Source organism: Hypanus sabinus, chromosome 24, assembly GCF_030144855.1.
Source record: "Hypanus sabinus isolate sHypSab1 chromosome 24, sHypSab1.hap1, whole genome shotgun sequence".
Taxonomy (NCBI): domain Eukaryota; kingdom Metazoa; phylum Chordata; class Chondrichthyes; order Myliobatiformes; family Dasyatidae; genus Hypanus; species Hypanus sabinus.
In genome coordinates, this window is record NC_082729.1 from 23,119,033 (window position 1) to 23,136,604 (window position 17,572).

Consider the following 17,572-nt stretch of genomic DNA (forward strand, 5'->3'; position numbering starts at 1 on the left):
GGTCGCCGAAGTCTATTGGGAAGAAACCACCCCAAACTGACCGATAGGTCTTAGAGGTTCAAACCAAGCATCCCTTTCACCTGAGCTACAGGCGGGACGATTTATCCTTTCCCCATCCATCCCTAGGGGACACTACATCCTCAGCAAACCACCCCCCCCACATCCCCATCAGGATAAGATTGACCCCTCAAACACCTCTCTCTCTCTCTCTCTCAGGAAATCATTTACCCCTGCTGACCCCTTGCATAGACAGGAGGCAATTTACCTCCTTCTGCCCCCTGTTTGGGGTCAATCCACCCACCACCACCACTCACAGGTACTCGATTTATCCCCCTCCCTCGGAAAATAATTTGCCCTATCCCACTCGCATGAGAAAATATGCCCCTCACCCTCAGAGGGGGGTAATTTATCTTCTCTCTCAGGGGAGATGTTTACTCCCTTCCTCTGAGGGGATCTACTCCCTCTCTCAGGGGGGTTTACCCCATCTTGAGGGAATGATATACTCCCTACGTGTAGGGATTTATCAACTGCCTTCACAGGGAGGATTTGTAGGGTAGAGTTTACCCCCAACTCGGGGGAATGACTCACCCCTTCCTCTGCAGAACAAGACTTACACCCTTGTGTGGGGATTTATTACACAGGGGGACTAACTATCGCCCTCCCCAGAGGGTCGACACCCTCTCTTTTGAGGGGAAATACCTACCCTTTTTCTCTATGGGTATTTTCCCTCTCTTTCTGGAGAGGATTTACCCCCTCACTCAGAAGGGGAAGATACTCCATGTGGGAAGGTATACCTCTTCAGGTGGGTAAAGATTCAACCCCCTCCTCCTCTCTGTGGACAGTTTTACCCCTCCAAGTGGGAGGAAGGTTTAACCCTGTCAGAATAATGCTCCCCCTTGGGAGAACTATTTGTCCCCTCCCTTAGGGGATCTATTTACCACCTACATAGAAAAAGATTTACCCCTCTCTCTATAGAGATATATTTATCACCTCCCTGAGAGGGATAATTTTCTTCTCCTTCTATGGGGGATATTTCACCCCTCCCTCAGAGGAAGGAATGACCTCCCATCCCCGGATTTTACCCCTCCACTGGGGGAGGGGAAACCATTTCCCTCCTCCCCCTCCCACCCCCGCCAGACTCCTTACCGTTCGAACTTCTCGATGAGGGAGGAGACTCGTGCCGGGCTGAGGCTGGGGTTCGGGACATCCTGGGGGGCGGAAGGGGAGCCCCTGGGGTCAGCGGGCAGAGGCCGCGAGGGCGCAGGCGGGATGGGCTCCGTCCGCCAAGGGCGATGGAGGTGCGTCGGCTTCGGAGGCACTGAGTGAAGGGGGAGACAGAGAGAGGGTGGGAGGGGGTGAGAGGCAGACAATTGGCCCAAACCCCTCCCTCTTTCCCATGCTCCGCCAAGCAACAGCCTTCCCCCCCCACTCACCTGCCCCTGCAAACGAGAACCCCACCCACATTCCCCACCTACCAACCCTTACGTACCTCCACATCTGTGAACCCAACTTCCCTATCTCCATGACGCTTCTCTATCTCTGTGACCCCCCCCCATACACCCATCCCCTCCTTCCCCCACACCCCTCTCCATCTCTATAACACCCCCTCCCTACAACTGCCCTCCTCTCCCACTTGCAAACGCGAGAGGGAGGAGCAGTATCTGGATGGGAATATTGTGGGGGGAGAAATATTACAGGTCATATGACCATAAGCAAAGGCCAAAAGTCCACAACGGGGAGTTAGGCCTCGAATCTCTCCAGACCGCACCCTCCCCACCCCCTCCAAAGTCAAACCTTGCGGCTTCGCCCCCGCAGATCTGTGGCTGGCAGACGGCCTCTCCCCGACAGTCCTCGCTGGCGAGGGACGCTCGGCGGCCGGTAGGCCAGAAGCCTGGGCTTTTCCCTGCGCAGCATCCAGTCCAGGGCTGGAGTCCAGGGACATGCTCTTCACAAGCGATCGGGAGGCTGGCGTCCCTGGATCGGAGATGGGACCAGTGGGGGAAGTGGAGAGAAGGCAGGGGTTAGCTGGAGCATTTGGACCATAATCAGGTTTGTTATCCCAGACTTAGCTGTCAAATTTGTTCTTTTTGCGGCAACAGGACAGTAGAAAGACAGAGTCCGTAAGACCATAAGGCAACGGAGCAGAATTATGTCATTCACCCCATCGAGTCTGCTCCACCATTCCATCATGGCCATTTATCATCCCTATCGACCCCATTCTCCTGCCTTCTCCCCATAATCTTTGTCACTCAAGAACCTATCAACCTCCACTTTAAATATACCCAATGACTTGGCCTCCACAGACACCTGGAGACTCACCACCTCCTGGTTAAGGAAATTCCTCCTCATCTCTGTTCTAAATGGACGTCCCTCTAATCTGAGGCCCTGCCCTCTGGTCTTGGACTATAGGGAACATCCTCTCCACATCCACTCTGTCTGGGCCCTCATTATTGGTTAGACTTAAATGAGTTCCTCCCCACACCTTGAGTACAGGCCCAGAGCCATCAAACGTTTCTCATACGTTAACCCTTTCATTCCCGGGATTATTTTCGTGAACATCCTCTGGACCGTCTCCAATGCCAATACATCCTTTGTTAGGTACAGAGCCCAAAACGATTCACAATACTCCAAATGTAGTTTGACAGGTGTCCTATAAAGCCCCAGCATTGCATCCTCGTTTTTATATTCCAGTCCTCTGAAATGAATGCTAACATTGCATTTGCTTTCCTGTACTACCAACTCAACCTGCAGGTATACTTTAGGGAACTGTTAGAGTCATTAAAAAAAAGCACAGCAGCAGACCATTCAGCCCATCTAGTCCATGCCAATCGGATCTTCTATTTTGTCCCATCAACCTGCATCTGGACTATATCCCTCTCTCTGACCCTCCTATTATCTAAATTTCTCTTAAATTAAATTGAATCCCCACCCCACCCTCTAAGCAAAGAAGTTCCTCCTCAGATTCCACTTAAATATTTCATCTTTCCCCCTTAACCTATGACCTCCAGTTCTAGTCTCACCCAACCACAGCGCAAATAGCCTGATTATTTTGTATACCCCTGCAAGATCTCCCTTCATTCTCCTGCACTCCAGTTCCAACCAGTTCAACCATTCCTCAAGACCTGGCAGCATCCTTCTAAACTTTCTCTGTACAGTCGGCCCTCCTTATCCGCGGGGGATTGGTTCAGAGACCCCCTGTGGATACCAAAAAAAGGTGGATGCTCAAGTCCCTTATTTAACCTGTCTCCGTGAGGTAGGCTTTAGGACCCAGCGGAACCCCGGACTTTATTTAACATGACTCAGTGTGGTGGACATTAGGACCCGACAGTGCAGCTCGGAATCCGCAGTTCACGAAAATAATCAGGATCGCGATTTGAAAATAAGGTGGAAGTAATAAAGTGATCAGAAAGAGGTGAAACGCCATCAGTCATTGGAAAAGCATTAGGCTACAGCCGGTCAATGATCCAAACAATTTTAATGGAGCACATGAAAGGCCCTGCCCTGATGAAAGCTACAATTATTACTAAGCAACGCAGTGGTTTAATTATTGCAATACATATGTTTCTTAAGTGTTTTATATGCATAGAAAGGTAAACTATATACCATATACTAAGAAAAACTTGACTAACTGACGCTAAATAATAGCGGATGTACCTGTTCCGACTTCAAATCCGACTTAAAGACGGACTCAGGAACGGAACTCATTCATAACCTGGGGACTGCTTGTATTTTTAAGTCATTTCTAGATTACTTATAATATCTAATACATTGTAAGTACTATGTAAATAGTTGTTATACTGTATTGTTTAGGGAATAATGACAAGAAAGAAAAGCCTGTACATGCTCAAACGAGTGCTGGAGAGAGAACCGGGTTTTCCCGATCTGCAGTTGGTTGAATCCGCGGATAAGGAGGGCCGACCGTACTCTTTCAATCTTATTGATATCTTTCCTGTAGGAGGGCTGACCAGAACTGAATACAATACTCCAAATTTGGCTGATATACATCTTCAACAGAACATTTCAGTTCCTACTCTCAATACCTAGTTTTATGAGGGCCAAAGGCTCTCTTTATTACCCTATTCACCTGTGATGTCACGTTCAGGAAATTATGGATCTATATTCCCACATAAAATTAATAACTGAGTTAACAAAAGTTCATGGACCGTTCAGAAACCTAATGGCCGAGGGAAAGAAGCACTTCCTAAAATGATGAGTTTGTTGTCTTCAGGATCTTGTACCTGCTCCCCGATGGTAGAAATCGGGAGAGGGCATGTTCCAGATAGTGAGGGTCCTTAGGGGTGGATGGCACCAACTCTTGAAGATCTCTTCAACGGTGCCTGTGGTGGAGATGGCTGAGTCTAGAGCCATCTGCAGTCCCTTTCGATCCTACCCATTGGAGCCTCCACACGCGGCGATGACACAACTGCTCCTCACCGTACATCCGCTGAGGTTTGACCTACCAGCTCTCCTCAAATGATTAAGTATGGCCACTGGCACGCCTTCTTCTTCTGCCAACAACAGTGCTGTCAATGGCGAACTCGTATGCCTGTAGAGTAGTTTCTAAGGGTGACCGGCCTGTATGGGTCCGCGAAGCCTTACAGCCACTTCAAGGACTCGGCCCCGTAAACTTCGCTCAAGACTGGATATCTCTGTCTGAAACGGCCCACCCCTTCTTACGAGCTTCCAGGTGGAGGGGTAGAACTTTAGAGGTCCCCCACTCTGCCAGGCAAAGGGATTTCTCCCCCATCTCCACTGACCCTTTATCCCGGTCCCAGAAACACACACCCTGCATTCGCCTCGCCAAGGATGCTGATGGAACTGCCACGCAGGGTTGGGCGTGAACCTTAACTTGCAGGTCGAGTCGGTGGTGAGGAAGGCGTGCAATATCAGCATTCGCCTTGAGAGGACGGGAGCGTAAAAGCAAGGATGTTGGCCAGAGTGCATTTGAAATATTTGAGAGCAACCTTGGGCCCCGCATCCAAGGAAAGATGGGCCCAGAAGAGATTCTTAAGAACAGTGATGACCCTGGAAATGAAAGGGTTAACGTACAAGGAGACTGCGACGTCTTTGGGCCTGTTGGAGTTCAGAATGATGAGGGGAGGGCTACCTTATTCAAACCTACCGGATACTAAAAAACCTGGATAGAAGGGACACGATGTCTCCATTAGTGGCGGAGCCCAGGATCCAAGGCCACAACCTCAGAACAGAGAGAAGGCAGAAATTCATCAGCCAGTGAGTGGGGAATCTGCGGAGTCCATTGCCACCGGCAACTGGGGAGGCCAAGTTACTGGGTGTACTTAAGGCAGAGTTTGATTGATTGGGGATTAAGGGCTACGGGGAGAAGACATGACGACACACAAGCAGAATTAGGCCATTCGGCCCATCTAGTCTGCTCTGCCATTCCATCGTGGCTGACTTTTCTCAACACCACCCTTATTAATCAAGAGCCTACCAAGCTTCACTTTAAATACACCCAAACAGGGCCTCCACAACCATCTGTTGCAGTGAATTCCACGGGTTCATCACCCTCTCGGTTCTAAAGGGATGTCCATCTATCCTGAGGCTGCGCCCTCCTGGTCCTGTACTCCCTGACCTCTCCACGTCCGCTCTATCTCGACCTCCCAACAGTCCAGAAGCTTTCAATGGGATTTTCCTAAACTCCAGAGAGTACAGATCCTGAACTACCAAGCCATTCTCATAAATTAACCGTTTCATTCCCCGGGCCGTCCTCGCGAACCTTCTCTAGTCCAGGGGGCCCACACGTCCTTGCTTAATGCCATTGGTCTTTCGCGTAAAAAAGGGTTGGGAACCCTTCACCTAGACCCTCCCCAATGCCAGTGCGTTCCTGCCTAGATAACGGGCCAAATCTGCACACAATACTCCAAGAAGGTGAGAGAATAGGGCGAGAAAAAGAATCCGCTGTGACGGAAAGAGAGAGCAGGCTCGATGGGCTGAGTGGCTGATTCTTCTCCCATGTCTTGTGGTCTTACGGTGTGTGGATGAAACTCCTCGACGATGACACGGCAAAGAGTTTGAGAACACAGCATACAAAATCGGGGAATTTTATACATCTTAATGTACAGTATTAAATATTAACTTTAAACTAAATATTGGGCGCCATGTTAGCGTAACAGATAGCGCTATTGCAGCTCAGACTTAAATTCTGGCGCTATCTGTAAGCAGCTCGAACGTTCTCCCCGTGAGCCCGTGGGTTTCCTCCAGATGCTCTGGTTTCCTCCCACAGTCCGAAGACGTACAAGACGGTAGTATTGTGATTAGTTTAGGGGTTAAATAGGTGGGTTTCCACCAAGCTTGCTTCGTCGTGGTGCGACCGAGAGTCTGGCGGTGTAACTGGTTGGGTAGGCTGGGCTCGTTAGCCTTGGTTGGCAGCCGGCCTAAGAGAGGGACAACTCTGACTCTCAACCCGGGCAGGTGGAGCACTCCAACATAACTCCTCCGGCCCAGGGACCTCGCTGTCACCGTCCCAGCTTGACAGGCTATGGCAGATGAACCCCACGTGTAATGGGTGGGGCCTGCGCCACGCAGACTGCACTCCACATAGAAGGACCATTGCGCAGGCCGAAGCACACGCCCACGTTTACGACCATTACCCACTGCGGCCGGGTCTGCCTGCCCCGTATTGGCCTGGTCAGCCACCAGAGAGTTTGCAGCTGACGTGGGCAGCCCCCCTCCTAAATCTTCACCTGTGAAGCCAAGCCATGAAACAGGCGGGTTGCTGGGGGGGGGTGTGGCTCGAAAGATCGAAAGAGATGGTTCCACACTAGATCTCCAAATAAATCATCGTTACGTGCCATGTCCTATGTCATCATCATCATTATGTGCCGTGTCATATGACGTAGGTGATCACAGTCTTTCCACGGCCATGATTGTTCTTGGCAAATTTTCCTACAGACGTGATTTGCCATTGCCTTCTCCTGGACAGTGTCTTTACAAGACAGGTGACCCCGGTCATTATCAATACTCTTCACAGATTGTCTGCCTGGTGTCAGTGGTCGCATCACCCGGACTTGTGATCTGCACCGGCTGTTCATATGACCACCCACCACCTGCTCCCATGGTCTCACGTGATCCTGATTGGAGGGTCTGCAACTTGCCCAAGGGTGACCTGCAGGCTGGTGGTGGAAAGGGGAACCTTACGTCTCCTTTAGTAGAGATGTATCTCCACCCCACCAGCGGCAATCCGAATGTGTATCCCAGTCTGGTACGGCAATCCGAATGTCCATCCCGGTCTGATACGGCAATCCGAATGTCCATCCCGGTCTGATACGGCAATCCGAATGTCCATCCCGGTCTGGTACGGCAATCCGAATGTCCATCCCAGTCTGATACGGCAATCCGAATGTCCATCCCTGTCTGATACGGCAATCCGAATGTCCATCCCTGTCTGATACGGCAATCCGAATGTCCATCCCTGTCTGATACGGCAATCCGATTGTCCATCCCAGTCTGATACGGCAATCCGAATGTCCACCCGGTCTGGTACGGCAATCCGAATGTCCATCCCGGTCTGATACGGCAATCCGAATGTCCATCCCAGTCTGATACGGCAATCCGAATGTCCATCCCAGTCTGGTACGGCAATCCGAATGTCCATCCCAGTCTGGTACGGCAATCCGAATGTCCATCCCTGTCTGATACGGCAATCCGAATGTCCATCCCAGTCTGATACGGCAATCCGAATGTGTATCCCAGTCTGGTACGGCAATCCGAATGTCCATCCCGGTCTGATACGGCAATCCGAATGTCCATCCCGGTCTGATACGGCAATCCGAATGTCCATCCCGGTCTGATACGGCAATCCGAATGTCCATCCCGGTCTGGTACGGCAATCCGAATGTCCATCCCTGTCTGATACGGCAATCCGAATGTCCATCCCGGTCTGGTACGGCAATCCGAATGTCCATCCCGGTCTGATACGGCAATCCGAATGTCCATCCCAGTCTGATACGGCAATCCGAATGTGTATCCCGGTCTGATACGGCAATCCGAATGTCCATCCCGGTCTGATACGGCAATCCGAATGTCCATCCCGGTCTGATACGGCAATCCGAATGTCCATCCCGGTCTGATACGGCAATCCGAATGTCCATCCCGGTCTGATACGGCAATCCGAATGTCCATCCCGGTCTGATACGGCAATCCGAATGTCCATCCCGGTCTGATACGGCAATCCGAATGTCCATCCCGGTCTGATACGGCAATCCGAATGTGTATCCCGGTCTGATACGGCAATCCGAATGTCCATCCCGGTCTGATACGGCAATCCGAATGTGTATCCTGGTCTGATACGGCAATCCGAATGTGTATCCCGGTCTGGTACGGCAATCCGAATGTCCATTCCGGTCTGGTACGGCAATCCGAATGTCCATCCCGGTCTGGTACGGCAATCCGAATGTCCATCCCTGTCTGATACGGCAATCCGAATGTGTATCCCGGTCTGGTACGGCAATCCGAATGTCCATCCCAGTCTGGTACGGCAATCCGAATGTCCATCCCGGTCTGGTACGGCAATCCGAATGTCCATCCCGGTCTGGTACGGCAATCCGAATGTCCATCCCGGTCTGGTACGGCAATCCGAATGTGTATCCCGGTCTGATACGGCAATCCGAATGTCCATCCCTGTCTGATACGGCAATCCGAATGTCCATCCCAGTCTGATACGGCAATCCGAATGTCCATCCCGGTCTGATACGGCAATCCGAATGTGTATCCCTGTCTGATACGGCAATCCGAATGTGTATCCCTGTCTGATACGGCAATCCGAATGTCCATCCCAGTCTGATACGGCAATCCGAATGTCCATCCCAGTCTGATACGGCAATCCGAATGTCCATCCCAGTCTGATACGGCAATCCGAATGTCCATCCCGGTCTGATACGGCAATCCGAATGTCCATCCCGGTCTGATACGGCAATCCGAATGTCCATCCCGGTCTGATACGGCAATCCGAATGTCCATCCCGGTCTGATACGGCAATCCGAATGTCCATCCCGGTCTGATACGGCAATCCGAATGTCCATCCCGGTCTGATACGGCAATCCGAATGTGCATCCCGGTCTGGTACGGCAATCCGAATGTCCATCCCGGTCTGATACGGCAATCCGAATGTCCATCCCGGTCTGATACGGCAATCCGAATGTCCATCCCGGTCTGATACGGCAATCCGAATGTGCATCCCGGTCTGGTGCGGCAATCCGAATGTGTATCCCGGTCTGGTGCGGCAATCCGAATGTCCATCCCTGTCTGATACGGCAATCCGAATGTGCATCCCGGTCTGATACGGCAATCCGAATGTCCATCCCGGTCTGATACGGCAATCCGAATGTCCATCCCGGTCTGATACGGCAATCCGAATGTCCATCCCGGTCTGGTGCGGCAATCCGAATGTGTATCCCGGTCTGGTATGGCAATCCGAATGTCCATCCCTGTCTGATACGGCAATCCGAATGTGCATCCCGGTCTGATACGGCAATCCGAATGTGCATCCCGGTCTGGTGCGGCAATCCGAATGTGTATCCCGGTCTGATACGGCAATCCGAATGTGTATCCCGGTCTGATACGGCAATCCGAATGTGTATCCCGGTCTGATACGGCAATCCGAATGTCCATCCCGGTCTGATACGGCAATCCGAATGTCCATCCCGGTCTGGCACGGCAATCCGAATGTGTATCCCGGTCTGATACGGCAATCCGAATGTCCATCCCAGTCTGGCGCAGGAAGCTGCAGAGAGTTGTGTACTCGGCCCGTATCCATCACGGGTACGTCCCTCCCCACCATCGGTCACATCTACAGGAGGCGCTGCCTCAAGAAGGCAATGTCCATCAGAGATCCCCACCGTCCGGGCCATACCAGCTTACTGATTTTTCTATAGATTCGAGCCCTTCCAGACAATTAACCGACTCTCCGGGAGGAAACTGGAGCGCCCGGAGGAAACTCGCACGCTCGTGGGGAGACTGCGCAAACGTGCGGGGATCGAGCCCGGGCCACGGGCGCCGAAGTAGCGGCTGCTTTACCGTGAGGCCCCCGATGGTCCAACAGCTCCCGTCGGGCAGGAGGTACAGAAGCCCGAAAGCCCCACCCCAGCAGGCTCAGGAACCGTCAACCGTCCGGTTCTCAAGCCAGCTGGCACAACCCCAATCGCTGCCTCGGTGCGGCAACTCTGAGGAGACTCCGCACAGCAATGGACTTTGCTCTGACCGAGTCCTTCCTTGCATAGTTCCACAGCTTTTCCTCTTGACTGTGGCTTATCTGATGCCACCTGTCTGTAATGCTGCTGTGAGTCAGGTTCACACTGCACCGCCCACACACCCAGTCGTGCCCATGACAACATGCTCGACTTTGACCAGGAGCAAGACCAGGGGAGACCCCAGCCGGCGCACAGAGCCTTGGGCGGAGGCACCCGCCGGGAAGGGTTCAGAGGAGGCCCGGGACGGAGACGGAGACTCCGTATAATCACCAGGGAAGAGGGTTGAGCCTCTCTGCGGGGATTCGTGATCACTTCTCTCTGCATTACTGCCCCTCCTACGCTCTCGATTGACATACGACACCCCCCCCCTCCTCCCCACATGCACCCGCCACGAGCCGAGCCAAACCGCGAGTGCACGGTGGTACCAGCTGACTCCTCGACTCAGGCAAGCATCAGTAGGGATCTTCCCCATGACCCCTGCGGGGTGGAGGAGAGGGACAGGAAGCGCCCCTCGCCTGCCCTTCTCCCCAGTCTGGCTGCGAGAGGGGCGCAACGAGGGACTGGCACGCGCCTCGGGAGGAACAGCAAGTAGACAGCACTGCAGAATCATACTCTGACATGTTTACTTGCCAGACTACCCACAGTGCACCGCTCCCTGCGAACCCCCCCCCCCCCCACCCCCGACTGGCGGAGATGCCAAGGAGGGGGCAAGGGCTCCCGGATGCTCGGGACATCCTGTCAGGGCAAGAAGCTCAGACACTCACCCCCTGCACCTTCGTGTGCTGCTCCCCCCCAAACGGACAAACCTGTGGCCAGCAGCATATGTTGCACAGCTGTTGATCCAGGAGGGAGGGAGGGAGGGGAACTGCGAATCACAGCCGTTGGATCCGAGTGGGAGGCTCACACCCCTCCCACACAGCCGGAGTCTTTCAAATGAGTGAATGGGAGAGCCGGAGGCAGGGAGGAGTGGCTCCTACCCTCTGCCTGGCCAGAGTTAAACAGCTTCTCCGTTCCAGACTGCCTCCCTCCTTCCTGAGCCTCTCTTGCCCCTTCCCCTCCCACACATTTGCTTCCCTTCCTCTCTCTTCACTCCCACCTTTCCCTGACAGGCCCACCTCTCACTCTCTCTCACTGTTCCCCACTCTCGTCACTCTCTCCCCACCTCTGTATTCCACACTTTCACCCCCTTAATCCTCACCCCATATCCCTCAGCACCCCTATCTCTCTCCCCATTCCTCTCTCCCCATTCCTCTCTCCCTTTGCCCTTCACTCACCCCTTCTCTGCTTTACTCCTTCTTGCTCTCTTACCCCCCCCTCACCCCTACACACTCTCTTACCCACCCTCTACCTCTCTCTCCCCCCTCCTCCCCCGTGGATTTTCAACAGCCCCAGAAGGATGGGAGAGGGCTGCCTTCGCTGGGAGCTGACCTGGGGCACTCTCAGCTCTATTTATAGAGGGAAAGCTGCAAACAGCTGGGCTGGTTGACACAGGGGAAGCGGCTACCAGCCAGACACTGAGCCTCTGTCGGACACACCGCAGGGCCCACCCCCGCTCGCAGCAGCCCAGATGCAATCCTTCCCACAGCAGAGCGAGGGGAGAAGGAGGGAGAGCGAGAGGGGAAGGGAGGCGTAAGAGAGACAGGATAAAGGATGTGAGGGGAGAGGTAGAGGGGGGAGGGGGGAGAGAGGTGGGGGAGGGAGGAGGGGAGGGGGAGAGGGAGAGTGGGGAGGGGATGGGGAAGGGGCAGAAAAAGAGGGGAAGAGGGTGACAGAGAGATAAAGGGGAGAGTGTGTGGGTGAGTGAAAGAACGAGAGAGAGAGAGAGAAAAACCCTGTTAACAGCTCTGCCCCGCTATACCCAAGGCTCTCTGACTCTCCCTAAGACAGATGTTGAGGGAGGGTTCATTTTATCGTTAACTGTTTCCATACTCCAATGGGCCAAGGTCTGTTTCCCTTTCCTCAGCCTGTCCCCAGCAAACTCCTCTGCCTTACCCACACGTGCCACACCAGTGTCAGGAAATCTGGCAGCTTTCCCAGCGTTTGTATGTTGTGCACAGTACAACACACTCGTCTCAAACGTCTACCCATGCTCTCCAGGGTCATAACAGGCAGAAGCTCCCTCCACACCGTCCCATCACACCCTCTCAGGGTCAGACACAGAGTAAAACTCCCTCCACACATCCCATCACACCCTCCCAGGGTCAGACACAGAGTGAAACCCCCTCCACACCGTCCCATCACACACTCCCGGGGTCAGACACAGAGTGAAACCCCCTCCACACATCCCATCACACCCTCCCAGGGTCAGACACAGAGTGAAGCTCCCTCCACACCGTCCCATCACACACTCCCGGGGTCAGACACAGAGTGAAGCTCCCTCCATACCGTCCCATCACACACTCCCGGGGTCAGACACAGAGTGAAGCTCCCTCCACACCGTCCCATCACACTCTCCCGGGGTCAGACACAGGGTGAAGCTCCCTCCGCACCGTCCCATCACACACTCCCGGGGTCAGACACAGAGTGAAGCTCCCTCCACACCGTCCCATCACACTCTCCCGGGGTCAGACACAGGGTGAAGCTCCCTCCACACCGTCCCATCACACACTCCCGGGGTCAGACACAGAGTGAAACTCCCTCCACACCGTCCCATCACACACTCCTGGGGTCAGACACAGAGTGAAGTTCCCTCCACACCGTCCCATCACACACTCCCGGGGTCAGACACAGAGTGAATCTCCCTCCACACCGTCCCATCACACACTCCCGGGGTCAGACACAGAGTGAATCTCCCTCCACACCGTCCCATCACACACTCCCACGATACTGAAGAGGAACAAGTCTCTTACCAGTCCCCCATTCCCTCAGCGCCACCCTCTCTCCCTCCTCGAAATCCGCCTTTACTTGAAGCACCGGGGCATGTAACTGGTGAGATACCCTTCCCCCACAGAGAGCTCCAACAAGCAAGGTGCAGCCTGCACACTGATGATCTTGCTAACGGACGAAAAGCCACGCCTTGCACACCGGGAAGGTTGATTTCATCCCGGGACTCTGTCAGCCCAGCCCTCCGAGGCCAGACCCCTGCTCTCGGTTGGGTCTAACAAGGCCTCAGGCTGTGGGGAGTCTGCCTGCAATCAAATGCACTGGGGTCTCCTTCATGGATGACACAGCCTGTTTTATTTCAGTCCAGGTTTGAGTTCTCTCTCGCTCTTTCTCTATCTGACATATGGCTCCAATCAGTACACGTCATGGCTGAGGTTTGCTTGTTGGATTCCTTCCCGAATTCTCGCTTCCTCTCCCTCCCCCTTCTCCCACAAGTCCCTCAGCCCTTAGAATCCCAAGTCCTCAGGCAGACCCTCCCTCCTTCCCCCCTCAATATCCTAACTGGAAGGTTGTTCTCGGCCTGGAGGCCTGTGACTAGTGGTGTTCTCCTGGGCCAACTGCTGATTCCTGTCTGTGCTCAGAGTCCACTTTATTAGGTACATATGAACGTCAATGCAAATATCAAATCAGCCAATCCTGTGGCAGCAACTCGATGCATAAAAGCACGCGGACACGGTTCAGTTGTTCAGACCAAACATCAGAATGGGGGGGGGGGGGGGGGGGGGGGAAGGAATGTGATCTTAGGTGACTTTGACCGTGGAATTATTGTTGGTGCCAGACAGGGTGGATCGAGTATTTACTCACACAACGGTCTCTGGAGTAGCCGTTTATCAGCAAGGGGGTTGTGGACCGCAGGTGCAAATCCCCGTGCTCGACTTTACAGAGGACGGTGTGAAAAGTAACAAAAAAAATTGTGAGAGCAGCAGCTCTGGGGGTGAAAATGCCTCGTGAGTGGAGAGGTCAGAGGAGACCGGCCAGACTGGTTCAGGGTGAGAGTAACTCAATAACCACACGTTACAATAGTGATGCGCAGAAAAGCAGCTCTGAATGCCACAACACGTCGAACCTCAAGCTGGATGGGCAACCAGGCCGGATTCCACTCCAGAAATTAATAACTGCCTGAATATTAATGGCCTGAATGAGAACGCACAAGGCATGGTTTGTAAGGTCATAAATGACATCAACATGTGACAGCAAAGAGGGTCGTCAGAATTTACAGGCCAGTAAATTCAGCTGGGTACACGGGCCAAGGAACGGCAAATGGAGTTTAATTCGGATGCTCGCCAGGGGTTGCGTTTTGGGAAGGCAAACGCGGGTAAGATGTTCACAGTGAGCGGCGGGGGACGTTGTAGGAGAGGGGGACTCAGGGGTGCAGGTAGGTGGAAAAGGTGTCGCACGTAGACGGGGGGTGTGGGGGCGAAGGTGGCTGGACTTTATGAGTCAGGGCACAGAACTCAAGATTCGTAGTTGTACAAGGTGAGGTCACACTCGGAGTATCATGTTCTGTCCTGGTCGTCCTGATATAGGAAAGATGCCATTCAGCTGGGCAGGGAGCAGAGGATGCCGGGATTCGCTGGACTGCGTTATAGGGAGAGACTACACAGGCTGGCCCTTTACACCACAGAGGGTAGGAGCATCCTGGTTCCAAGGCTGCCCCGACCCACATACCTCCAGAGGTGTCAAAGTGTGACGCAGAAGGAAAGCAGGCCCTTTGGCCCAACTGCTCCATGCTGTCAAACATTCCCATCTGGAATAATCCCATTTGCCCACATTCGGACCATATCCCTCCGAAACTTTCCTCTCCGTGTACCTGCCCGAGTGCCTTTTGCACGTTGCTGATGTCCCTGCCTCGACCACCTCCTCTGGCAGCTCATTCCGTATACAGACTGCCCTCTGGGTGGTGAAGTTGCCCCTCGGGTCCCTATTAAACCTCTCCCCTTAAACCTGCCCCCTCCCGTTCTCAATTCCCCAACCCCCGGGAAAAAGACTGTGTACTTATGCCCCTCATGATTTTATCCACCTCTATAAGGTCACTCCTCAGTCTCCTGCACTTCAGTGAAAAAGCACAACTTCATAACATGGACTAGATGGGCTGAAGGGCCTTTTCTTGTGCTGTACTCCATGGCTGCAACTACAGCCCTTATGAGTGTACACACATCCATCCGATTTCTCCACCGCCCCCGCCCCCCCCGCATCTCCAACTCCTTAATTTCGAAATGGGGAGAGAATTCAGGAATCGGAGGTGCAAAATATCTTGGGAGTTCTTGTGCAGGATTCTCTAAACGTTAACCTGCAGGTTGAGCTGGTTGTGAGGAAGGCAAATGCAACGTTAGCATTCATTTCCAGAGGACTAGAATACAAGAGCAAGGACGTAACGCCAAGATTTTATAAGGCATGGGTCAGAACGCATTTGGAATATTGGGGGCAGTTTTGGGCCCCGTATCGAAGGAAAGTCATGCTGGCCCTGGAGGGGCGGGGGGGGGGGGTTCACTAGAACGATCCCAGGAAAGGAAGGGTTAATATACAAGGAGCACTTGATGTCTCTGGGCCCGTGCTCACTGGAGTTCAGACGGCTAAAGGGAAGGGCATCTCATTGAAACCTACCGGATATTAAAAGGTCAGGACAGAGTGGTCACAGAGAGGATTTCCCTGGAGCAGGCGAGTCTCGGATCAGAGAGCATAGGTACGTCCATTTAGAACAGAGACGAGGAGAAATTCATTCAGAGAGAGGGCAGTGAATCTGTGGAACTTGTTACCATGGGCAGCCACAGACACTGTTGCCTCCAAGTCGTTTGGCCGCACAGTAACTGAAATGCCCCCACACACACAGCCCTTTGTTACCACACAGCCAGCACTGGACGGAACCAGATAAAGTTTACAAAACATGGAAGAATCTCTTTGTAGTACTATACTTCATTACACCCTTCAATTAATAAATTAAATGCAGCTTTTGAGCTTTCATTGTAAATCTTCACAGTATGCATCTACAAAACAGGCCAGACAGCTTTCAGGCCTTGTAAAAATTTCCTGCTCAGCGCAATAGTTGGTCTGCACATCTGTTTAAAAAATAAACGAGAGGGAACGTTGGCCGTGGAGGCCAAGTCACAGTGCATTTATTGATGGGTTCTTAATTATTGAGGGGGGGTAAAGGTTACGGAGAGAAAGGGTTGGGAGAATCAGTCGCGATTGACTGGGGGAGCAGAGTCAATGGGCCAAATGGTACAATTCTGCTCCTGTGCATTATGATCTTACAAAAAGCCTGGATAACCAGGCCTCTCAGGGCCACAACTCCACAACGGCCTGGAAAAGGCAGCCCTCATGAAGGCTGCATACAAATCTAGGTTGGATTCCGCAAAAGCCTGGGTGAACGGGCCCTGACGAAGACTGGTGGAGCCGGGGACAGGGAACAAGGGTGTCCAAGGACACAGATGTACAAAGGATATAGATGAGTTTCAAATACGGGCATTGAAATGGCAGATGGCGTTCTATCCGGGCTAAATGCAATTGACTTTATATTTATTGAGATTTTGCACAGAGCAGGCAATTCGATCCACACCGCCCAGCGACCCCCGATTTAATCTTAGCCTAATCACTAATCTACCGACTGGTATGTCTTTTGACTGTGGGAGGAAACCGGAGCACCCGGAGGAAACCCACGCGGTCACGGGGAGAGCGTGCAAACTCCTCACGGGCAGCGGCAGTAATTGAACCTGGGTCGCTGGTACCGTAAAGCATCGTGCTAACCACTACACTACTGTGCCACCCCCTGACGGCAGGACCCCCGACAGCGCTGACGTACAGAGGGATCTTAGGGCTGTCTGAAAGAGGCCGCGCAGGTGGATTGGTTGGTAAAAGCAGCCTGCAGCACACTCGCTGCTATTAGTCAAGACACTGACTTCAAGAGTCAGGAGGTTACGTCATAAAAGCCCCAGCTGGGCCACATCCGGAGTATTGCATCCCATTTCTGGTTGCCCCTCCGTTACACCGAGGGTGCGAAGGCTTGGCAGAAGAGTTTCACCAGGATGCTGCCTGGATTAGAGAGTTTGATCGACGAGGAGAGCTTGGACAAACCCGGGTTGAATTCTCTGGAGCGACGAAGGCCGAGGGGAGATCCAAGAGAGGTTGATAAGATTAGGACAGGCACAGACGGAGCAGGCAGCTGGTATCTTTCACCCCATAGTCAGAATATCTACACTCGAGGGCGTGCATTGAAGATGAGAGGGGGAAAATTTAAAGGAGATGCATGGGCCAAGTTCTTTTTAAACATGGGGGGGGGGGGGGGTTGCCTGAAATGCGCCTCCAGGGGTGGGTGGGAGTGGAGGCAGATACGAGAGAGCTGTTCAAGATGCTGTTAGAGCAGCATAAAATGGAGGAACGTGGATTAGTTTTATTCGGCACTTAATTCCTGATTAATTGATTCAGCACAACATTGTGAGCAGAAGGGCCGAGCAGAACTAGGCCTCGAGCCTGAATCCCAGGAG

At 53.1% G+C, this 17,572-nt stretch overlaps 1 protein-coding gene across 1 annotated transcript in view; it reads right to left on the reverse strand.

Annotated features, from left to right (window-relative positions):
• The window catches only part of LOC132380700 (FYVE, RhoGEF and PH domain-containing protein 1-like), an 11,661-nt gene extending 247 nt beyond the window's left edge, over nucleotides 1-11,414 (reverse strand). The window contains exons 1-3 of the mRNA XM_059949687.1: nucleotides 11,015-11,414; nucleotides 1,795-1,974; nucleotides 1,147-1,318 (exon numbers count right to left, since the gene is read on the reverse strand). Coding sequence (XP_059805670.1) covers nucleotides 1,147-1,318; nucleotides 1,795-1,974; nucleotides 11,015-11,030 — 368 coding nt within the window. The 5' untranslated portion in view covers nucleotides 11,031-11,414. The remainder of the gene's footprint in view (nucleotides 1-1,146; nucleotides 1,319-1,794; nucleotides 1,975-11,014) is intronic.
• Between the last annotated feature and the right edge of the window lie 6,158 nt (nucleotides 11,415-17,572).